Genomic DNA, 25,479 nt, shown 5'->3' with positions numbered 1-25,479 from the left:
AGATTTAAACCACATAGTCAGATCCATGTTTTATACAGTATTCACCAGTGCAAAGCAATAGTTTTATTTGGTGTGAAAGAAAAAAAGCTGGCTTATAGAGCTAGCTTACTGTAGCTTGTGTTGCAATGGAGTTTCATAACGATCAAAGAAACTGGGTGGCAAGGTTTGACTCGATACCATTACCATTTAATAGAAGGACACCAATTCACCTGAATTATACTGAATTAAAATGGAATGGAGCCCCACCCTTCTGGATGATTTAACCATTGACAGACGAGTGAACAGAACGGAATGAAAATGTTACACTTCTATAGCCCCTTCGTACATCCGAAAGGATTTGCTAGAGCAGCACCTGTGGATAAAGACTCGAGGTAGCTGATTTATGGTGTATAAGCTACAGGTGTGTGTATGACTCTGCTACCTGGTGAAGGTGCCATCCTCCTCAGTGTACTTGGGGCTGGCCCAGCTTCGGCGGCTGTCCTCGTGGCGCTCGGCCCGCTTCTTGCGGAGAGGTGCTGGCACGTAGGCCGCCGGCTTGTCCTTGGTGGGCAGGAACTGGTTGAACTGTGTGGTCGTTTTGGGTGCGATGACCAACGAGCGGCGGTAGTGCAGCGAATCCTTGTTACTGTCCGCCGCCATCCTGAAGACTGAGTCCACCTCCGCGTCACTCCCACAACCTGGGGGAGTGAGAAGATATAGAGAAGGAAGAGGTGAGAAGTTGAAGAGGAAGGGGAAGGACACGGGAAATGAAAAGGGGAGGGAAGTGTAAGAGGAGAGAAAAAGTAGAAAGAGGGAGAAGTCTAATGAGGGTTGTGGAGGGGAAGATAAGGGGTAAACGAGAGAATAGCCGAGTGGAGATTGGAAAGGGAAGGTGGGAGGAGGGACGGGGGACGAGAAGGGGGAGGAGAGAAGAGGAATGGGAAAGGGTAGAGTTGAGAGGTCCAGTAAGGAAGAAAAGTAGAGAAAAGGAAAGGGGGGAGTAAACGTCTATTTAGTGTTGTGTATAATATGATTGTCCGTTATAATATGATAGAACAGGTAGTCCCAAACTGGGGTACCCCCAGGGGTAAGCGCAATGTCGTAGGCGGTACGCCAAATAAAAAAGTGATTCACATTTTTTTTTAAATACATCTTCACATATTTTCCAATGGGGCTATACATTTGGGTGAGATGTTTTTCTCGCCTGAGCAGCCTCGTTTCACTGCCAAAAATAAAATGAAACCATCTAGTGTTCAGCAAAGTAACAACACAATGTCAAATACAGCTAGTCTAGTCAAGTAATTAACATCCAATCACATTAACCGTTACTCTCTCACGGGAATTCCACTAATGGTCACATGTAGCCAAATGTAGCTGCTGCTCATTCCGTTTGCTCGAAAATGGATCAATGATTCAAAAAAGTAAGATCTGGGAAGTGATAGAGACACATACCAGCTCTGCTGGTAGTACTGCTGCTACCAGCAGTACTACACTTGCACCTGTCAACGACACAAGTTGTTCTGCTTCCACGACCACATCCAATGCTAGCATCAGTAATTCTACACTTGTTGTTAGCCCAGCTAGCATGGACACTGACAGTTGTAATTCTGATGCAGCCGAAGAGCTACTGCCCCCTTACCCTGGAAAGCACCGAACAACAGACAGCATCGTTGGACCATCCAAGTGGTGCAAATATGATGAGAACTACATTGATTTGGGGTTCACTTATATTGGAAGTAGTGCCTTTCCTCAGCCACAGCCAATTTGAAAAATGAGTCACTGGAGTTTTTTGAGCGAGAATTAAGATGACTTTCGAGTAGTAAGACATATTTAAAAGCAACAGTTACCATTAATAAGAAGGGGTTAGAATAATTTTATATGGTGAGCTACCGAGTGGCTAGGACAAATAAGCCCCATACTATTGTGGAGGACTTAATTCTTCCTGCTTCCGCGGATATGGCTGGGACAATGCTGGGGGAAAAGGCCAAAAAAACTATACAGACAAGGTCTTCATCAAACAACACTGTTTCACGACACATCAGTGACATGGCAGGAGATGATTTGAAACAATTACTGCTTCACATACAAGCCAGGGAATTCTATGCATTACAGCTGGATGAGTTAACAGACGTGGCAGGCCTGGCACAGCTCCTGGTTTATATTTGTTACATCTATGGGGGGGTCAATTAAGGAATTCTGCAAACCGCTGGAGAGTCTCTCTCTCTAATTACTGACCTGCTCTCCTGGCCTTAAACACCACGAACCAAAACAAAACCTAATCGACTTAATTGAAATAACTATTATTAAATAGAAGTAGAAATAAAGCTGTTTGTGTAATATATTTGTCTTCTTACAGTGAGTTTCAAAGAGAAAATATAGAGAAAATATAGTTATATTTATCAACCACTAGAGGGCGGTATGTGTTTCTTATTATATGTAGCTCTCTTCAACTGATGCTACATGTTTTTGTATCCCAAAACATTATTTGTTTTACAGTGAGACTAAGACATTGTATTATGAAACTATCCAATTTTAGTGTCGGCTGAGAGACTTTTAATCGATAAGATAGTCCACACATTGTCAAATGTCAACAAAGATCCGGTATCGGTAAAATCAACATGCTCAGTGTGAATTTATTGACTCTGTCAGGGTACTGACACAGAACCCCTCCACTGGTTTCCTGGGCTCAGTGCTAGGAAATGACACTCAACCTGTCTTCATCATAAGAGAGGTTTCTGAGTCAAAGGTGAACAAGGTGATTCGCTTACTAAAGAACTCTAAAGCCAAAGATGTGTTTGGGCTGGACTCTACCTTTCTTAAAAACTCCAAAGAGTCACTCATTGGTCCCATTACTAAGGTCACCAACACATCTATTAGTCTGGGGGTGTTTCCAAGGGTATGGAAGTCGGCCATAATAACGGCCATCTTAAATCAGGAGACCCTGCTGACGTGAGTAACTACAGGCCCATTAGTATACTACCTGTGGTGTTGAAGGTTGTTGAAAAGTTTGTAGCAGAACAACTGATTGCCCACCTCAACAACAGCCCCTTCACATTACACTCCATGCAGTTTGGCTTCAGAGCAAAACACTTCACAGAAATGGTCAATTGCTTTCTTCTGGAAAATGTGTCCAAGATGGACAAAGAGGGCGTTGTTGGGGCTGTGTTTCTGGACCTAAGGATGGCTTTTGATACTATTAACCATGAGGTTCTCATCACAAAATTATCCAAGTCAACTTTTTCCCCGATGCCTTGAGATGGATGAAATCATACCTTGAAGGCAGAACTCAGTGTGTCAGAGTGGGCAATGAGCTGTCGCCCACTCTTAGCTATGATGTGGGCGTGTCCCAAGAGTACGGGTCAATGCTGCCTTCTGTCTGTACTGGGTCTGAAGTTCAAATGTATGCAGATGATACAGTGATATATGTGCATGCAAAGAGCAAACAACAAGCTGCACAAGAACTCACTACTGTAATGATCCAGGTTACAAAGTGGCTCTGTGACTCGTGTTTGCATCTCAATGTGAAAAAACTGTCTTCTTCACAAAGAGGGCAACAGATGCTACTGTGCCAGATGTCTATGTGTCAGGGGAGAAGCTCCAGGTGGTATCTGATTTAAGTACCTTGGCATCATACTTGATTCCAACCTCTCTTAAAAAGCAGGTGGAAAAGGTGATTCAAATAACCAAATACAACCTAGCTAATTTCCGATTTATACCGAAAGTGTTTGACTACAGAGGTAGCAAAACTGTATTTCAAATCTATGATACTCCCCCACTTAACATACTGCTTGACTAGTTGGGCCCAAGCTTGCTGTACAACATTAAAACCCATTCAGTCTACAAACAGGCTCTCAAAGTGCTTGATAGGAAACCCAATAGCCATCATCACTGTTACATCCTCAGAAAGCATGAGCTCCTGAGTTGGGAAAATCTTGTGCAATACACCGACGCATGTCTTGTATTCAAGATCCTAAATGGCCTGGCTCCCCCTCTACTCAGTACTTTTGTTAAACAGAAAACCCAAACATATGGCGGTAGATCCACAAGGTCTGCCATGAGAGGTGACTGTATAGTTCCCTTAAGGAAAAGCATCCTTTAGTCAATCGCTTTTTCTGTGAGAGCTTCCCATGTCTGGAATACACTGCCATCAGACACACATAACTGCACCACCTATCACACTTTTACAAAAAACATGAAGACATGGCTAAAGGTCAATCAGATTTGTGAAATAATCCCTAGCTTGTATTGTCAGTTTCCATGTTGTCTGTTGTCTGTAGCTTGTGAGCAGTGGAAACACTTTGTTGCTTTTATTGATTTTGCCCTGTTGCTTTTTGTGCTATGTTGCTCTGTCTAATGCTATGTCTTGCTTGTCCAATGATGCTCTGCGTGTGCTCACTACTCATTGATTGTCTGTATTGTAATTGTTTTTAATAACCTGCCCAGGGACTGCGGTTGAAAATTAGCCGGCTGGCTAAAACCGGCACTTTAACTGAAATGTTGATTAATATGCACCGTCCCTTTAAAAAATAAACTCAAACTAAACTCAAGTTTCAAGAACATTTCCCAGGACATAGACATATCTGATATGGGCAGAACTCTTAAATTTTTGTTAATCTAACTTCACTGTCCAATTTACAGTAGCTTTTACAGTTAAAGAATACCATGCTATTGTTTGAGGAGAGTGCACAGTTATGAACTTGATAATGTATTTGTAAACCAATTAGGTACATTTGGGCAGTCTTGATACAACATTTTGAGCAGAAATACAATGGTTCATTGAATCAGTCTAAAACTTTGTATATTCACTGATGCCATCTAGTGGCCGAAATCTAAATTGCGGCTAGACTCCTAAGTAATATAATGGCATTTCTCTTGCATTTCAAAGACGCATGTTTTGTTCTTTGTATTATCTTTCACCAGATCTAATGTGTTATATTCTCCTATATTAATTTCACATTTCCACAAACTTCAAAGTGTTTCTTTTCAAATGGTATCAAGAATATGCATATCCTTGCTTCAGGTCCTGGGTTACAGGCAGGTTAGATTTGGGTATGTCATTTTAGGTGAAAATTGAAAAAAAGGGCCAGATCTTTAAAAGGTTCGCAAGGCTGCCTGCCCAGACGGTATCCCTAGCCGCGTCCGCAGAGCACGCGCAAACCAGCTGGCTGGAGTGTTTACGGACATATTCAATCTCTCCCTATCCCAGTCTGCTGTCCCCACTTGCTTCAAGATGTCCACCATTGTTCCTGTACCAAAGAAACCAAAGGTAACTGAACTAAATGACTATCGCCCGTAGCACTCACTTCTGTCATCATAAAGTGCTTTGAGAGGCTAGTTAAGGATCATATCACCTTACCTGACACCCTAGACCCACTTCAATTTGTCTCCAATAGATCCACAGACAATGCAATCTCCATCAGACTGAACACTGCCCTATCCCACCTGGGGGCCCTGGGTTTGAAACCCTCCCTGTGCAACTGGGTCCTGCACTTCCTGATGGGCCGCCCCCCAGGTGGTGAAGGTAGGAAACAACACCTCCACCTCGTTTGTTCACCCGTGTCTGCATGGCCACACATGCCTCCAACTCAATCATGCAGAAGACACAACACTAGTAGGCCTGATTACCAACAATGACGAGACAGCCTACAGGGAGGAGGTGAGGGCCCTGGGAGAGTGGTGACAGGAAAATAATCTCTCACTCAACGTCAACGAAACAAAGGAGCTGATCTTGGACTTCAGGAAACAGCAGAGGGAGCACGCCCCTATTAACATCGATGGGAACACAATGGAGAAGGTGGAAAGCTTCAAGTTCCCCTGCGTACACATCATGACGATCTGACGATCTGAAATGGTCCGCCCACTCAGACAGTGGGGTGAAGGAGAAACAGCACCTGAAGGAGGCTGAAGAAATTTGGCTTGGCCCCTAAAACCCTTACAAACTTTTACAGATGCACAATTGAGAGCATCCTGTCGGTCTGTATCACCGCCTGGTATGGCAACTGCACCGCCCTCAACCGCAGGGCTCTCCAGATGGTGGTGAGGTCTGCCCAACGCATCACCGGGGGCAAACTACCTGCCCTCCAGGACACCTACACCACCCGATGTCACAGGAAGCCAAAAAGATGATCAAGGACATCAACCATCCAAGCCACTGCCTGTTTACCCCGCTATCATCCAGAAGGCGAGGTCAGTACAGGTGCATCAAAGCTGGGACCGAGAGCAATGCACAGTGATATGGTTACCAGGTGCTGGGTCTTTCCTCCGACACATTGGTGCGGCTGGCTTCCGGATTTAGCGAGCATTGCATCAAGAAGCAGTGCAGCGTGGCGGTGTCGTTTTTTTCGGCGGATGCACGGCTCTCGACCTTCGCCTCATCTGAGTCCATATGGTAGTTGCAGTGATGGGACAAGATTGTAACAACCAATTGGAAATCAAGAAATTGGGGAGAAAAAGGGATAAAAAATAAAGATAAGCTGAAACTGAGAGACTGAAAAACAGCTTCTATCTCAAGGCCACCAGTCTGTTAAATAGCCATCACTATCCGGCTTCCACCCGGTTACGCAGCCCTGCATCTTAGAAGCTTCTGCCCTATATACAGTGCTATCAGAAAGTATTCAGACCCCTTGCTTTCTTCCACATTTTGTTAGGTTACAGCCTTATTCTAAAATGTATTTAAAAAAAAATCCTCATCAATCTACACACAATACCCCATAAGGAGATAACAAAAACAGGATTTGAGAAATGTTTGCTAATTTATTAAAAATAAAAAACTGAAATATCACATTTACATAACCATTCAGACCCTTTCCTCAGTACTTTGCAGAAATAACTTTGGCAGTGGCTACAGGCTCGAGTCTTCTTGGGTATAATGCTACAAGCGTGGCACACCTGTATTTTGGGGAGTTTCTCCCATTCTTCTCTGCAGATCCTCTCAAGCTCTGTTTGGTTGGATTGGGAGCATTGCTGCACAGCTATTTTCAGGTCTCTCCAGAGATGTTTGATTGGGTTCTGGCTCTGGCTGGACCATTCAAGGACATTCAGAGACTTGTCCCGAAGCCTGTGTTGTCTTGGCAGTGTGCTTAGGGTCGTTGTTCTGTTGGAAGGTGAACCTTTTTCCCAGTCTGAGGTCCTGAGCACTCCGGAGCAGGTTTTCATCAAGGATCTCACTGTACTTTGCAACGTTGATCTTTGACTCGATCCTGATTAGTCTCCCAGTACCTGCCACTGAAAAACATCTCCACAGCATGATGCTGCCAACACCATGCTTCACAGTAGGGATGGTGCCAAGTTTCCTCCAGAAGTGACGCTTAGCATTCAGGCGAAAGAGTTCAGTCTTGTCTGAGAGTCTTTAGATGCCTTTTGATAAACTCCAAGCGGGCTCTCATGTGCCTGTTACTGAGGAGTGGCGTACGTCGGGCCACTCTACCATAAAGGCCTAATTGTTGGAGTGCTGCAGAGATGGTTGTCCTTCTGGAAGGTTCTCCTATCTCCACAGAGGAACTCTAGAGCTCTTTCAGACTGGTCACCTCCCAGACCAAGGCTAATCTCCCCCGATTGCTCAGTTTGGCCGAGGCGGCCAGCTCTAGGAAGAGTCTTTCCAAAGTACATAGACTTGTAATCGCTGGCCATTTTAATACTGGAACACTAGTCACTTTAATAATGTTTACATACTGCTTTACTCATCGCATACTCATCTCATATACCGATATACATATACTGACTGATTGGCTATGAAAAGCCAACTGACATTTACTCCTGAGGTGCTGACCTGTTGCACCCTCTATAACCACTGTGATTATTATTATTTGACCCTGTTGGTCATCTGTGAACATTTAAACATCTTGGCCATGTTCTGTTATAATCTCCACCCAGCACAGCCAGAAGAGGACTGGCCACCCCTCATAGCCTGGATCCTTTCTAGGTTTCTTCCTAGGTCTGGGCCTTTCTAGGTAGGTTTTCCTAGCCACCGTGCTTCTACACCTGCATTGCTTGCTGTTTGGGGTTTTAGGCTGCGTTTCTGTACAGCACTTTGTGACATCAGCTGATGTAAGGGCTTAATAAATACATTTGAGTTATTGATTGATTGATACTGTATTCCTTTCTATTGTATTTTAGTCAATGCCACTCCGACATTGCTTAATCTTATATTTATATATTTCTTAATTCCATTCTTTAACTTCTAGATTGGTTTGTATTGTTTTGAATTGTTAGATACTAATGCACTGTTGGCGCTAGGAACTAGCATTTCGCTACACCCGCAATAACAGCTAAATATGCTAAATATATGTGTGTGACCAATAACATTTAATTTAATTTAAATTTAATTTGAAGACAGTGTGATGTGTCTCTTAGTAATTTAGCTCTTTAGGGTTATCCTCACTGGGTACATGACAACTCACGCACACACACCTCCCCCACACACAAACTTCAGAGTGTTTTCCACTCTGCCTCATACAAGCACAACCCAGTTAGACATGCGTTGTGTGACGGTGACAACCATGATAAATGTTGACAGTCTAAAGACTGGCTTAGCGTAAGCAATCAAACTGGACAGTTTTATATCCATCTACACATTCAAATACTTAATCATGGACACTCTTACTGACACTTGTGGCTGCTTCGCGTGATGTATTGTTTTCTCAACCTTTTTTCCCTTCATACGGTTGTCTGTGCCTAACAATGTTTGTACCATGTTGTGTTGTTGTCATGTTGTGTTGCTACCATGTTGTGTTGTTGTCATGTTGTCTTGCTACCAAGTTGTGTTATCATGTTGTGTTGCTACCATGTTGTGTTGTTTTCATGTTGTGTTGCTACCATGTTGTGTTATCATGTTGTCTTGCTACCAAGTTGTGTTATCATGTTGTGTTGCTACCATGTTGTGTTGTTTTCATGTTGTGTTGCTACCATGTTGTGTTATCATGTTGTCTTGCTACCAAGTTGTGTTACCATGTTGTGTTGCTGCCATGTTGTATTGTTGTCTTTAGGTATCTCTTTATGTAGTGTTGTGGTGTCTCTCTTGTCGTGATGTGTGTTTTGTCCTACTTTCTTTTTTATCCCATGTCCACACAGGCCGTGATTGTAAATAAGAATTTGTTCTATGGACTTGCCTAGTTAAATAAATGTTAAAATAAAAAAAATAAAAAAATGGCCTGGAGCCTCTCTAACCAGCCTGCTTCCCAACAAGCAACAACTTGTCAGCCGCTCTTTATGAAACAATAACTGCCTCTGTTCCCAACTGGCACCCATTTCCCTACATCATGTAATACTTTTGAACACATCCCCGTGGGCCAGGTCAAATGTAGTGCAATATGTAGGAAATAGGGTGCCATAACGGACACAGACAATGTCCGATCAAAAATTGACTTTGAATCCAGGGCTAAACAATGCTATTCCCTACTGAGCTTGGCTTAACATCGCTTCACTGAGCTCGGACTGGAACAGATAAACGCATGGAACATGTTGTAACTAACCATCACTTTAACTAATCATCACTTTTGCCTGTTTTTAATCGTATAAAATCCCATGGTATTGAGTGTAATCGTAGGGCTTGAATGTGCTTGGTAAATCTAACTACAAACAGACCAAACTGTAAAACTCAGCAATGTTACGACACACACAAACACACGTGCAAAGAACACACACACACACACACACACACACACACACACACACACACACACACACACACACACACACACACACACACACACACACACACACACACACACACACACACACACACACACACACACCGGAACACACTTTTATGCATGTACCAAGTGACCTATGGGCTTCTGAAGTAAACAAGATTAAAATAGCTGCGTCAGGAGATTGGATCAGTTATGACTTAACTTTGCTATGGTTTTAGTACAGACTGTCAAGTATTCTGAGCCTGAAGCCCCTCGGCCAATGGGCTGGCTTCCTCAACACATAGCTAAAATACCAGGAAGGATGTAGAGATGTGATGGGGTATGAGTGTAAAAGAGGATTTCATTCATACGATTTGATTCCTACTGTAGCTATGCTGATTACTCAAACCTTTACATGGTAGCACACAACACAAAAACTGTAGTTTGAATAACAATGTACAGGTACATCAGGGTTGAGGTCCATTCTAATTCATTTCAGTTTCATGAAGTGAAATTCCAAATAAAGTGTTGAAAAATCCTAACTGAAACTAAGACATCTTTCCATTCTTGAATTGCAATTTCAATTCACTTCCCGAATTGACCAACTTAAAATGGAATGTCCATCAACTGATGGACCCCAAATTTAACTAGCCCACTGAAGTACAGTGAGGCAGCTTTACTTTGAATACTGCTAATACCGTAGCCTGTCTTCGTCGTGCAAACTCCTGTGGTTAAACACATTGGCAAGACAGTACAAACAAATCTGGGACCAGGCTACTAATACAGCACACATAGAAATATAATTACTAAAAGGGGCAAACATAAAAAAGAATAGGTTATATAGAGTATAATAGAGTGAAAAACAAAAGAGTAATAAAGTGTTAACCTAGCCTAGCACAGCGTACAGTATGTACAGTAAGGTTATACATTTACCTTGGATATTGCTGCTATGCCCAGTAGTCGTTCGAAGGCCTTGAGGTTTAGGTTAGGTCTATTATAGAAAGTTTCGCTTTGTGCCTTCCTACCCAGCCAGTATATGGAGATCAGCACCTGGGAGAAAGAGGACATGAGTTATTACACAAATCATGATTATAATGTATGCATAAGTACTTTACAGGAGCAATGCCAATGTCTTTAAATACAGCAACTGGGTGGGTGCATATGCTTTTTGACAAACATTTTTCTACTGTTCTTTTCTACTGAACATCTATTAAACAGCTATTAAACAGAATAGACAAGAAGCGCTGGGTTCAAATAGTACTAGTTTTCTTTCAAATACTTTGAGTGTTTGAGGAGTACCAGATGGGCAGGGGTTGCACTTGTGGGACTATACAATTGGTTAAAAGCCAGGCACCCTCAATCAAGTTTGGCTAAAGTATTTGAATGAAAACAAATCCTGTTTGAACCCAGGTAAACAGTGGAAAACAGTTGGACATAGTTATATATTGATAAGGACACACTTACAGTACATTCGAGCAGAACACTACGTAGCCTACATATAGTATGGACTGTTAGGATGGCTCATGATTAGATTTCTGTATTGTTATTGTATAGTAATGCCCATACATAGTTGTCCTAAGGTTATACTGGCCTCTGTGGCTCCTGTGGCCACTAGTGTCCAGCTCTTTGCTTTCCTGCCTCATCCAGAACCGTCTGATACATCGCTATTTGTTTGTGTGCACTGACCTGACCTATACCTCTTGTAAACAAGTACAAGCCTTGTAAACAGTTACAAGCCTTCCCTGCAAAAACATTGCTCAAGAGTCTTTAGACTAAAGCGGATACCTTGTCAGTTGCACAACTGAATGCATTTAACCAAAATGTGTCTTCCACATTTAACCTAAGATATAGGGGGCTGCCTTATTCGACATCATCTACACCTGGGGAGCAGTTAATTACCTTGCTCAACAGCAGAACGGCAGATTTTTCCACTTTGCAGGCTCAGGGATTTGAACCAGCAACCTTTTGGATACCGCTCCAACACTCTTAACCACTAGACTACCTGCCACCCCCTAGCCTTAGCTTCTTGCTGCTTCAGAAAGTGATCTGGGTATGGTATTATGGAAATCACTTCTATTGAAGCGGTCTGATGGTTAATAAATGACTACATACTGTATACAGTAGATTGGAATGTAGCAATAGGATGGATAAAGACATACTGTAAGCACAAAACCCTAAAATCACCCTACTGTTCCATTGGATTCTACAGTAGTGGGCAAAGCCAATCTCCGCCATCTCCTCAAACCTTCCCAAGTAAAATAAAAACATTTCCACTCACATGTTTCAGTCCCCTGTTGGTCTCTTGATAGGTGTGCGTGTAAGAGAAGTGTATGTGGGAGTGTGTGTGTGGTTTATCACTCACAGCCTGCTAAAATGACAATAAAAGAATAGTGTGTTTAGGTCTATGTGCTTCCCCCACTGAAAGAGCTGGAAAGAGAGAGTACAATCCATGCGACTGCCAGCCCTTGAATCACCCCTGCCCCCCTTACACAACAACAGAACAAGACAAAGGCTGGGGCTGGGATGGAGTGGAGGCCACACACACAAGCACACATGGACAATTTGTGTCAATGGCCATATGCACACAGACTCACACACATACATACAGTGCCTTCAGGAAGTTTTCTGACCTATAGACTTTTTCCAAATTTTGTTAGGTTACAGCCTTATTCTAACATTGATTAAAATCCCCCCCCCCCATCAATCTACACACAATACCCCATGACGACAAAGCAAAAACAGGTTTTTAGAAATGTTTGCTAATTTCTTAAAACTAAAACACAGAAATATTACATTTACATAAGTATTCAGACCTCAACTTTGTTGAAGCACCTTTGGCAGAGATTACAGACTTGAGTCTTCTTGGGTATGACACTTCAAGCTTGGCACACCTGTATTTGGGGAGTTTCTCCCATTTTTCTCTGCAGATACTCTCAATCTCTGTCAGGTTAGATGGGGAGCGTCACTGCACAGCTATTTTCAGGTCTCTCCAGAGATGTTCAATTGGTTTCAAGTCCGGACTCTGGCTGGGCAATTCAAGGACATTCAGAGACTTGTCCCAAAGCCACTCCTGAGTTGTCTTGGCAGTGTGCTTAGGGTCGTTGTCCTGTTGGAAGGTGAACCTTCGGCCCAGTCTGAGGTCCTGTGCGCTCTGAAGCAGGTTTCTATCAAGGATCTCTCTGTACTTTGTTCCGCTCGTCTTTCCCTCAATCCTGACTCGTCTCCGAGTCCCTGCCGCTGAAAAACACCCCCACAGCATGATTCACAGTAGGGATGGTGCCAAGTTTCCTCCAGACGTGACACTTGACATTTAGGCCAAAGAGTTTAGTCTTGATTTCATCAGACCAGAAAATCTTGTTTCTCATGGTCAGAGAGTCTTTTTGGCAAACTCCAAGCCGGCTGTCACGTGCCTGATACTGAGGAGTGGCTTACGTCAGGCCACTCTACCATAAAGGCCTGATTGGTGGAGTGTTGCATAGATGGTTGTTCTTCTCGAAGGTTCTCCCATCTCCACTCTAGAGCTCTGTCAGAGTGACCATCGGGTTCTTGGTCACCTCCCTAACCAAGGCCCTTCTCCCCCAATTGCTTTGTTTGGCAGGGCGGACAACTCTAGGAAGAGTCTTGGTGGTTCCAAACTTCTTCCATTTAAGAATGATGGAGGTCACTGTGTTCTTGGGGACCTTCAATGCTGCAAAGAAAATGTGGTACCCTTCCCCAGATCTATGCTTTGACACAATCATATCTCGGAAGTCTACATACAATTCCTTTGACCTCATGGCATGGTTTTAGCTCTGACATGCACTGTCAACTGTGGGACACATAAACCGGTGTGTGTCTTTCCAAATAATTGTCCAATCAATTGAATTTCAAGTTCTAATCAAGTTGTAGAAACATCTCAATGATGATCAATGGAAACAGAATGCACCTGAGCTCAATTTCGAGTCTCATAGCAAAGGGTCTTAATGTCAATATGGTAATTCTGTTTTTTATGTTTTATAAATTTGCAAACATTTCTAGAAACCTGTTTTTGCTTTGTCATTATGGGGTATTGTGTGTAGATTGCTGAGGATTTTAATTTAATTTGATTCATTTTAGAATAAAGCTTTAACGTAACAAATTGTGGAAAAGGTCAAGGGGTCTGAAATTTTTTTGAAGGCACTGTATTTGGCAATAATACATGGCTTCATTGGCTAAATGGGTTATATCAAATAGATGTTTTCTGATCTCTTTAATAAGAAGTGTATGTTTTAAAATCAAACACAAGTTAGATTCCAGAACAATCTTCTATGTGAGCATGTTTTGGAGGTGGGGGGTCATGGCTTTATTGATCATTTATTGTTATCAAAGAAGATGCATGCATACATAGTTGGCAAGAAAACTGGCTTAATTATGTACATTGATTGTATCAATCTCTTTTAGAACTTTATGTTCTCATAAACCTTTTCTCAAGTTTGACTTGAGAACCTTCTGTGTGTGCATAGGTGGTTCAGCTTTTGGTCCATATTTGCTTGGTTATTTACGACAGTCACTAAATACCACACAGCCATAAAAATAATTGGACTTTGAAGGGTAAAAAGCAGAGGTAAGAAAACAATGAGGTCCTGACACAGGCCTATTGATTTATATGAATTTAAACCTCCCAAATACAGTAACACACATCCTGCACATATACGTATGTTCACAGACTGTCAGAGATATATACCCCCAGAAGTTCAGTCATATTTTTGGTTCTTGTGTATACTGACCCCCAAATGTCAGTAAATCACGCTAGTAGTAGAAGTATTGAGTCTCAATGGGTCGATTTGCAAGTGCAACCAAACTACACCGAAAAACAAAGCACATTCTAACCTTCCTGAACTTACACTCTGCCTCCAATTAGTCTCCATATGTCACCCGTGAAGAGGACAGTAGTACGTATGTCATGTGTGCTTCAACAGGGGACCAATAGTGCTGTAAAGTAGCACTAACGTGATAACCACAGTGACAGAGGGATATACTGTATACAACCATTCTCCGTCTCTCCGTGCTCCGCCTTCCTCCCGTCATACGACGGTAATACAATACTCACACCACACTGAGCGTGTGTGTGGTGTCCTGTGGCCCTTGCTTTTATCCAGCATGCAATGGGGCTGGTGCGGCTTGGAGCACTTGCTGAGTATACTGGGTGTGAACATTCTGCTGCTGCGACGACGACCATCTGACTTTCTATCAAAATTCTACTACTGCTTTGGTTTAGCATGAAAAGCGACAACAACAAAAACATATAGTTATTCGAAAGGTTCAATTCAGTTTGAAGATAAATTATTGGTGTTGTTTTCCCAATATTACTTTTTAGATGATCTTTGAACTTTATTTGGTATATGAAAGTACAATATAGTCTGATCTATACAACACAAGACCACTGGCAAATTTAGATTTTTGGGGTGACCTATCTCTTTAAATGCCACCAATATGGTTGATGAAAATAAGCTAGCTAATGAAGTCAACATGGGTTGACACAACACCACAGTATGTGATATCACCACGGCTGGCTCTCCAGGACCTGCATCATTTCAAATGCAAGCGATCCATACACCCCAACAAACCTGTGAACCAAAGTGAAAATTAAACCAGGCGTTCACCGATTCCACGTCTCCCGGATTTATGGGGCCAATAAAACATCTCGCTTTCTCTCTGGTGTGGCCTGGAACAAAGTCTACATTATTCTTAATATTTATGGTACTGCGAGGACTGCAGGGGTGGGGGGGTGGGGGGGTTCAGACCAAACTACCACAGGCCTGGTTACCTAATGCTAATTTATGAGGGGTGGTAATGGATGTAGGCCTTGTTAGGAGAACATGGGATAAAAACCTATTCTCTGTGCCCCTCGGGTCTGTACTGACGCCTCACCACCAGATCAGCTGAGAGAGAGCTATCAACAGCACCAGGCATTGTGACTAGTGTCGTCATTGAAACTGAGGCATTATGCCGCCTAGTTTCATCCTGTAGATATAGAACATTTATTCACTCTCATACTAAAACGTATACCGGGGCGGCAGGGTAGCCTAGTGGTTAGAGCATTGGACTAGTAACCGAAAGGTTGCAAGTTCAAATCCCCGGTACAAAATCTGTCGTTCTGCCATTGAACAGGCAGTTAACCCACTGTTCCTAGGCCGTCATTGAAAATAAGAATTTGTTCTTAACTGACTTGCCTAGTAAAATAAAGGTAAAATAAAAAAATAAAAATCATAGTTCAGTCACCTTCAAAATGATTATGTTGAACAAAATTCCTGTGGGATTGGGATTCAGCTGAGATATGGGACTTATATAAAAGATGCTGGGAGAAGACCTGGGAAGGCAAGGATCCCGGAGTCGCCTCGTTGACGTTGAGACTGGTGTTTTGCGGGTACTATTTAACGAAGCTGCCAGTTGAGTATTTGTGAGCATTTGTTTCTCAAACTAGACACTCTAATGTACTTGTCATCTTGCTCAGTTGTGCACCAAGGCCTCCCACTCCTCTTTCTATTCTGGTTAGAGCCCGTTTTCATTGTTCTGTGAAGGGAGTAGTAAACAGCGTTGTAAGAGATCTTCAGTTTCTTGGCAATTTCTCGCATGGATAAGCCTTCATTTCTCAGAACAAGAATAGACTGACGAGTTTCCGAAGAAGTTCTTTGTTTCTGGCCATTTTAAGCCTGTAATCGAACTCACAAATGCTGACGCTCCAGACACCCAATCAGTCTAAAGAAGGCCAATTTTGGGTTTTCTAATGATCAATTAGCCTTTCAAAATGATAAACTTGGATTAGCTAACACAACGTGCCATTGGAACACAGGAGTGATGGTTGCTGATAATGGGCCTCTGTACGCCTATGGAGATGTTCCATAAAAAAAATCAACCATTTCCAGCTACAATAGTCATTTACAACATTAACAATGTCATTTAAGGCAGTTTAAGCATTTAGATATAAATTATAAATATGTGTATATCCATATCAACCTACAATATTGTTCTATCCATTTCAAAGCAGGAGAATAAAACAAAGTACACTACACGACCACAAGTATCTGGACACCTGCTTGTCGAACATCTAATTTCAAAATCATGGGCATTCATGTGGAGTTTGGCCCCCCCTTTGCTGCTACAACAGCCTCCACTCTTCTGGGAAGGCTTTACCCTAGATGTTGGAACATTGCTGAGTGGACTTGCTTCCATTCAGCCACAAGAGCATTCGTGTGGTCTGGCACTGATGTTGGGCGATTAGGCCTGGCTCACAGTCGGCGTTCCAATTAATCCGAAAGATGTTTGATGGGGTTGAGGTCAGGGCTCTGTGCAGGCCAGTTAAATTCTTCCACACCGATCTCGACAAACCATTTCTGTATGGACCTCGCTTTGTGCACTGGGGCTTAAACAGGAAAGGGCCTTCCCCAAACTGTTGCTACAAAGTTGAAGCACAGAATCATCTAGAATGTCATTGTATACTGTAGCATTAAGCTTTCCCTTCACTTCAACTAAGGGGCCTAGCCCGAACCATGAAAAACAGCCCCAGACGATTATTCCTCCTCCACCAAACTTTACAGTTGGCACTATGCATTGAAGCTGGTAGCGTTCTCCTGGCATCTGCCAAACCGAGATCCGTCCATCAGACTGCCAGATTGTGAAGCATGATTCATCACAGAGAATGCATTTCCAATGCTCCAGAGTCCAATGGACACGAGCGTTACACCACTCCAGGCAACTCTTGGCATTGCACATGGTGATGTAAGGCTTGTGTGCGTCTGCTCGGCCATGGAAACCCATATCATGAAGCTTCTGATGAACAGTTCTTGTGCTGACGTTGCTTCCATAGACAGTTTGGAACTCAGTAGTGAGTGTTGAAACCGAGGTCAGACAATTTTTATGCTCTACGCGCTTCAGCACCTGGCAGTCCCGTTCTTTGAGCTTGTGTGGCCTACCATTTCGCAGCTGAGCTGTTGTTGCTCCTAGATGTTTTCACTTCACAATAACAGCACTTACAGTTGAACGGGGCAGCTCTAGCAGGGAAGAAATTTGACAAACTGACTTGTTGAAAAGGTGGCATCCTATGACGGTGCCAAATTGAATGTCACTGAGCTCTCCTTTAATGCCATTCTACTGCCAATGTTTGTCTATGGTGATTGCAAGGCTGTGTGCTCAGTTTTATACACCTGTCAGCAACGGGTGTGGCTGAAATAGCCAAATCCACTAATTTGAAGGGGTGTCCACATACTTTTGTATACAGTTTATAGTGCACATGCTTTAGCCCTTTATACTCGTACTCGTTTACAGGTTGAAAATGGCAGATTTGGATACTGAGTGCCTAAATTGGAATGCAGTGGCGCACAGTAACATGCTATACATAACGTCAGATCACAAGGTCTCTGCTTCACAGCTTTGTATGGGTTTTGACTGACAGCCATTCTGTCAAACACCTGTGAGTCCAAAATGTTCACTACATTCACCAAAATTGTGATCTTCTGTGATTTTCTGAATTGCCCTGTTAAAGCCTAACATCATATTTAACAATTTAGCTAGTCATATTGGCAATAGAAAAAGCTTCAAATGGTGCCTATCTGACCCAGATTGAGATTTATAATGGACTGTTTTTGGATTTAGTAAACAATAACAGTAATTGTGTGATGGCTGTGTTCCAGACAAAACAACTACAAGTGTGCTTGCTGTAGTTCTTCAACGGCACAGCTAGGAGAGCTATAAAAAAAGCAGTTTATAGGTGATGACTCTTCTATGAGTCATAAAAGTGCATTGAAATGACATAGGAAGAGTGTACACTGTGGAGAGGTGTGTGGCCACTCGGACACACCAGTTTGACCTCTCACTAGAAAAAGCCTAATTTTTTTGTCTTATGTTGCAGCTTCACCAGATTTTCCAAGAATATTCTTATCATGTTACTGAATGTATCCCATAATCTCCAAACTGTTCCCTTTTAATTGTTACCATGGTTATGCATATGCTTTCCATATTTTGTCTGTAAGAAACATTTCAATTTAACACTATCCATTTAGGCCAATTCCCAGCCCCTGTTGTTACCTCATATCCCACCTGAGAAGATAACACTTCAATTTGCTCTCAACTTGGCATTGGCTCAACCATTGGCTCAACTTACCCAAAGACAAACATTTTGACTATATTAGCCCACACAGCTACAGGGATGCACTTTCATGCTAGGTTTATGACCTCATATTGAGGCTTACGGGTGTATGGAACGGTCTTAAAATGATCAACTTTGATTTAGATACTAGCATTATGAAACGTCTAACACATTAAATTAATTAGACTTTGTGAAAAACTGTTTTTTGTTTGCTTACCACTTTTTCCATGTGGTTTCTTATTTCAGAGACTCAATGAAATGATTACATTTTCCTAAATATTTTGTCAAATTATTCATTTTGTGTATGGTTTCCTAGAAACAAGGATGGCTTAACTTATCCCTTTGGCTCAACTTACGTACTATGTACTGATTTTATAAAACATTAAGAACACCTGCTATTTCCATGACATAAAGTGACTAGGTGAATCCGTGTGAAAGCTATGATCCCTTATTGATGTCACTTGTTATATCCACTTCAATCAGTGTAGATGAAGGGGAGAATGAGGATTTTTAAGCCTTGAGACATGGATAGTGTATGTGTGACATTCAGAGGGTAAACGGGCATGACAAACTATTGAAGTGCCTTTGAACCTGGTATAATAGTAGGTGCCAGGCACAACAGTTTGTGTCAAGAACTGCAACGCTGCTGGATTTTTCAAAATCAACAATTTCCCTTGTGTATCAAGAATGGTCCCCCACCCAAAGGACATCAAAACAACTTGACACAACTGTGGGAAGCATTGGAGTCAACACCTTGTAGAGTTCATGCCCCCGATGAATTGAGGCATTCTGTGGACAAAGGGTGGTGGTGCAACTCAATATTAGGAAGGTATTCTTAAGATTTTGTGCACTCAGAACACATGATAACCAATTGTCTAACAACATCAACACATGGCTCTTTCACAAAGCAGTGTGTCAACGAGTGAACCAGCTAACATTTGAAATAAAAGATAATCCATTTGACTCTCTTGTTTATAAAGAACGATGGTGAGAGTATAACTGTCTTTCCTTGAAACTAAACTCAACTAAAATATTCAACTATAGCTTTTTTTAGAGGCAAGGAAATGAGGTCATACAATATGTAATGTTAGTTACTGATTGCTCCCACTTTGTGACTTAACGTACAACCTTGCTGAATCAGAAAGCATTCATCTTGCTGGTGTTGACAAACTGGGGACAAATATTTGACAATAACTCATCAACATTGACCTAGCGCCCTCCTGTGAGTCAAATGATGCAACCTCTGCTTGGTTACACAATGGGTGGGGTGGACCAAACCTCCAAATTCTGGGATAGGTCGAGCAACAAACCAAACAACCGCGAGCCTGTCACATCCTTCCTGGTTCGACCGCCAATGTGAACAAAAGAGGAAGTCAGACAGTACATTCTTGTGCGGTACCGTCCCTGAGGCAGAAACAGAAACTGGAGCCTTCTGACGGAGGCCCTACCTGCACTGGTAAGGTATATGTCAGAGCACAATACAGGTACACATTGTAAATCTGCTAGGCTGACGGCTATGGGAGTAATAAGTTAAAGAGCTGATCTTTCAGAAACGTGTACATTAATGATGTACTGTATATTACTGTTTTGTATGTGACTGTTTTGAGAGGCTCAATTAGATAATGGATAACTACAGTGCCACTTTGTTAGCTATTCACCATGTTTCTTTAGGAGACTAGTTTATTGTTTATCCATTTTAATTGCAGGTGGATTTCTGAAGACTTAGATACACATTCAAGCTAATCACAAACATACACATACATGCCCGCTAATAACAAAATACAAAACACACTTATCGCACACACAAATACTAATCACACACGCGCATGCTAATCACACACACACACTCAACAATAAAAGGATCTTGCACCTGCTATTGCTCCATGCCAAACTAACTACCTGTACACAACGGAACACCACTCAATGACCCATTGGTCCACCCCACCCATGCCAAGCCCTGCTGGGCGAGTCAAGGCCATCACACACAATGGATGGGTAGGTCTGCGAGTCCTGATGAGTGATGCCTCAACACTAAAAATGACACACACTGAACACACATACCTAAACACCACACCACGTTGTACCGAAAGTACACCGTCCAAAAATAAAAATACCAAAGCACAGTCACCAGCCTACCTGGGAAAATTAAGCTCATCAGTTCTTCTGCGTGATTGATTGATTCAGCCAGGGCATGGACTGTTCTTACTCTGCGTTCAGCATCAATAAATACCTCACATATATACGTACACATAACACCTTGTCACTAAGCATAAATCAGGTGTCATGAAAAATGAAAGGTGGGTTATAAAAAATGAAAAAAGTTCTTGAGGAAAAATGTCTAGGATCAGTCTCAGCTGAGCTCAGATGTCAAATATTGTTTTATTGGAGGCATCACACACACACACAAATATTGAGAGAGGGATTGTGTCACGCTTATGAGACACTATAGCCACTGTTGTCGAGTGAAAGAACAAGTGGATGGGCAAACGGTTGGGCTGGCATTTCTCTCTCCAGCCAGGGAGCACAAATATAGCCTTTGAGCTGTGTTGCCCCGTTGCCATTTACAGCCAGGGCCGTAACCATGGAGGGGAGAGGACTTTATTGGCCGTTCACCATTATCGCTCCTCGTTCCGTTTCACAATCTCTTCACAGTTCAAACAGATAGTTTGAGCAGTACAGTAAGGGATGAAAGCAATTCAATACAGTGCAACTGTTGTGTCACAGACATATCCGAAATTCAAACAGAGAGCTCTTTTTTCTGCTTTACTGAGGAAAAGTGACAGTTACAGACTTGTCCTTGTGAAGGTAAAACAAACAAATGTTGTTTCTTTACGCCTACCAAGGGCAAGCTCAAATTTCATAAAAAATAATTTTTAAATCCTTGAATATGAGATGGTGCATTTCAAGGGGTTTTAATACTGTCATGAACATTTCTAATGAATAGATAAATGTTGATCACATATTTGTGCAGCATTCCTATTCAGCTTGATTTTATGTTTAGGTAAAGTAAACTTTCATATCTAGCCGTCAATCTGACAAAAAGGAACTCCACCCTGTAAATCAGACAGTTTGCTCGATCAACAGTTGCAGAGTGTTGCATAATCAAATGCTATCGGGCCACATTGCCACTCCTCTAGCTAATTGTCTGGTGATGGTCAGTTAAATTCCTCAGGAGCCGAAGATTATTGTACTCTATCACATTCAGAAGCCCGTGTAAAGTTCTGTTTTTGGGCTGTGAAGTAATCTCCCCATGTCAATAATTTGTGTCAATAATTTACTAAATCGAAAGGCCATCAGCAGAGTGACTTTGGACAAAAAATACAGTCTGTGTCTCTCATAGACACAGAAAGGAAGCAGAAAGGCAGAGCTAAATACTGCATATTTAAGCTGCAAGGTAGAATTAGGCCGTAACCACAGATCTAGGATCAGATTACTCTACCCTCTACAACCCCAGCCATTAGAGAGGAAGTACAAATTATCTGACTAATGATTCTACCAACACTGTAAAATGAGCTGTGTAAGCATGCACATTTCTAACATCCTACTGTACAGTAGGTTCATGACTGTAAATTACTAGAATAATGCTGTTGGTACAGTCGTATCCATTGTATAAGCTAGAAAGCCCCTTTAGTCTGTAGATTTGGGATGTAATATGACGTATTCTGAAGGTGTAGGTTCACATACTATGACCTAATCAGCTGATTTCCAGGGTCAGCTGGTAAAGCCTGACTCAATACATTCCAGAGCTTTTTTTTCATAACAAATCAGAGACTGTAGTGCATTTTTCTGCATTCAACGTTACATTACATTGTTGTGAGAGCCAGTTTTTCTTAACCAAGTGACCTGAACTCTCTAAATAAAAACTCTAGAACTGAACAATGCTACATCATTGCTAGGGATGTTTTACCTGACCACGTGACCATATTGGTAAGGCTAGTAGGTTTTTCCTGTCCATGTGACCTGACCACTAATATCTCTTCAACTCTGTAGATAAAAACTCTTGAAAAGTCTAGAACATGGCTAAGGGCACACTGCAAAGAATTCAAATATATTTTTTACCTATTTTTCCTCCCCAATTTCATGATTACCATCTTGTCTCATTTCTGCAACTCCCCAACGGGCTCAGGAGAGGAGAAGGTTGAGTCCTCCGAAACATGACTAGCCAAGCCACGCTTCTTAACACCCACTCACTTATCCCAGAAGCCAGCTGCATCAATGTGTTGGAGGAAACACTGTTCAACTGACAACCGATATCAGCCTACAGGTTCTCCTGCCACAAAGAGTCGCTAGAGCGCAATGAGCCGAGTAAATCCCAACCGATCAATTTTGTAACGCCCCATGGGACTCCCGGTCACGGCCTGGGATTGAACCCCAGGCTGTACTGACACCGCAACGCTGCGATGCAGTGCCACTTGGAAGGCCCCAAGAATTACAATCTTATCTAGGTTTTTAATTGAAATAAATTAAAATACCGAGATACATTATATTACTGCACTGGCAGACAATTCTGTAAAGCCAATACTACAACAATGAGCTAGGGTTCAAAGGTCTTACCATATAGTTCCTTTTATGGTTGTCATGACAGCAGAGCCTACTTTGGAGTCAACTGTGATCTGAGACAATAAACTATTTAGGTCATCTCAACCCCTCAATACTAGCCTGAAGCCTCGAACTAAATTATTATGCTGCTCTGTCATTGGCCACAGATTTTAGTCTGAATCTGCCATTATTGAAAGTTGCTTGGGTGATGTCGTTTGTGGTGAAAACAAAGTTAACATGCAAGCAGTCAGACAAGTGAAAATTATGGTCAGTGTAGAAAACTTTAAGCTTGTCAAAAAAACGTGTCAATACTTTGCCCCTTGATAACCAGCGCACTTCTGTATGTTGTAAAAGTGTTACATGGTCGCTGTCCATATCATTGCATAGTGCAGACAATCCACAAGAGTTCAGGGGCCTTGCTTTAACAAAGTTAACTATTTTCACTATAGTGTCCAAAATCTCTTTCAAGCTGTCAGACATTCCTTTGGCAGCAAGAGTCTCGCAGTGAATGCTGCAGTGTAACCAAGTGGAGCAACTGCTTGCACGCTTGTTACCACTCCACCTGTCATGGCTTTTGCGCCATCAGTACAGATACCAACACATCTTGACCACCAAAGTCCATTTTGATGTCACAAAGCTGTCCAGTACTTTAAAAATATCCTCTCCTGTTGTCCTGGCTTCCAGTGGTTTGCAGAAGAGGATGTCTTCCTTAATTGACCCCCCATAAAAGTAATGGACATATACCAGGAGCTGTGCCAGGCCCGCCACGTCTGTTGACTCATCCAGCTGTAACGCATAAAATTCACTGGCTTGTATGCAAAGCAGTAATTGTTTCAAAACATCTCCTGCCATGTCACTGATACGTCGTTAAACAGTGTTTTTGGCCTTTTCCCCAGCATTGTCCCAGCCATATCCGCGGCAGCAGGAAGAATTAAGTCCTCCACAATAGTATGGTGCTTACCTGTCATAGCCACTTGGTAGCTCACCATATAAGGCTTCTTTTTAATGGTATCTGTTGCTTTTATACATGTCTTACTAATCGAAAGTTGTCTTTATTCTCGCTTATTTTTCAAATTGTCATGTTTTGTTTCTAAATGTCTTCGCAAGAGTGGTTTCATCGAGTTGTGAGATAGTACTTTTGCACATATAACACACTGTGGCTGAGGAAAGGCACTACTCCCAATATAAGTGAACCCCAAATCAATGTAGTTCTGATCATATTAGCGCCTCTTCGATGGTCCAACGTCCCGGTCTGTTGTTCGGTGCTTTCCCGGGTAAGGGGGCAGGAGCTCTTTGGCTGCATCAGATTCACAACGGTCACTGTCCATGCTAGATGGGAAAACAATACATGTAGAATTACTGATGCTAGCATTGGATGTGCTCGTGGAAGCAGAACAACTTGTGTCGTCGACAGGTGCAGGTGTAGAGCTGCTTTGTGTCTCGCTTTGTGTCTCGCGGACCTTACTTTTTTTAACCATTTATCCATTTTAGAGCAAACGGAATGAGCAGCAGCAGGGTTACATGTGACCATTAATGGAATTCCTGCGAGAGAGTAACGGTTAATGTGATTGGATGTTCATTATTTGATTAGGCTACCTGTATTTGACATTGTGTTGTTATTTCGCTGAACACAAGATGGTTTCATTTTATATTTGGCAGTGAAACGAGGCTACTCAGGCATGAAAAAAACTCAAATGTTTATCCCCGTTGGAAAATCTAAATGGACTGTTTGAAAATGTGAAAGAAATATATATTATTTTTTGGCATACCCCAACATCATTGCGCGTAATAACAGTTTGGGAATACCTGGCCTAGAACATCAAGTCAACAGGCCCAAAATCAGAACAACATACCAACCCAATGATAACAGGAGTGATATTGCTGCTGATGTATGAGATGACTGGTGTATGAGAACACACAGACATGGAGCAGCACACCTGTCAGACTGGGTTTGAGGGAGTGGAGACTTGGACACACACCAGGAACACAACAGCTGATGTGGCATTATTAACGTGTGTGTGCGCGCGCGTGTGCACATGTGCGTGTATGTATGTGTGTATGTTTGTTTGGCCAACAACAGCTCCAGGAAGACAGGAGACATGGCCCAGGGTCTATATTGGTAGACATTCCAGTTTGTGCATGTAAAACATCCACATACCTCCTCACCCTCAACGCGCAACTCAAGGTTTACAAGAAAACATACACGTGAACACACAGACACACACACAC

General features: G+C 42.3%; 1 protein-coding gene across 9 annotated transcripts in view; it reads right to left on the bottom strand.

Moving 5' to 3' along the window:
• The window catches only part of LOC115107102 (LIM domain only protein 7-like), a 118,750-nt gene that overhangs the window by 58,141 nt on the left and 35,130 nt on the right, over positions 1 to 25,479 (bottom strand). For 8 of the 9 annotated variants that reach the window (XM_029630508.2, XM_029630519.2, XM_029630561.2 and 5 more), the window contains 2 exons: positions 10,542 to 10,658; positions 422 to 677 (listed from right to left, as the gene is read on the bottom strand). In XM_029630508.2, coding sequence (XP_029486368.2) covers positions 422 to 639 — 218 coding nt within the window. In that variant the 5' untranslated portion in view covers positions 640 to 677; positions 10,542 to 10,658. Of the gene's footprint in view, positions 1 to 421; positions 737 to 10,541; positions 10,659 to 25,479 lie in introns of those variants that run through there. The other variant, XM_029630501.2, reaches the window with a different exon arrangement.

The sequence above is a fragment of the Oncorhynchus nerka genome, linkage group LG3 (assembly GCF_034236695.1).
Source record: "Oncorhynchus nerka isolate Pitt River linkage group LG3, Oner_Uvic_2.0, whole genome shotgun sequence".
Classification (NCBI taxonomy): Eukaryota; Metazoa; Chordata; class Actinopteri; order Salmoniformes; family Salmonidae; genus Oncorhynchus; species Oncorhynchus nerka.
Note: the sequence above shows the minus strand (reverse complement) of the source record. Positions and strands in the feature narration are given on the sequence as shown.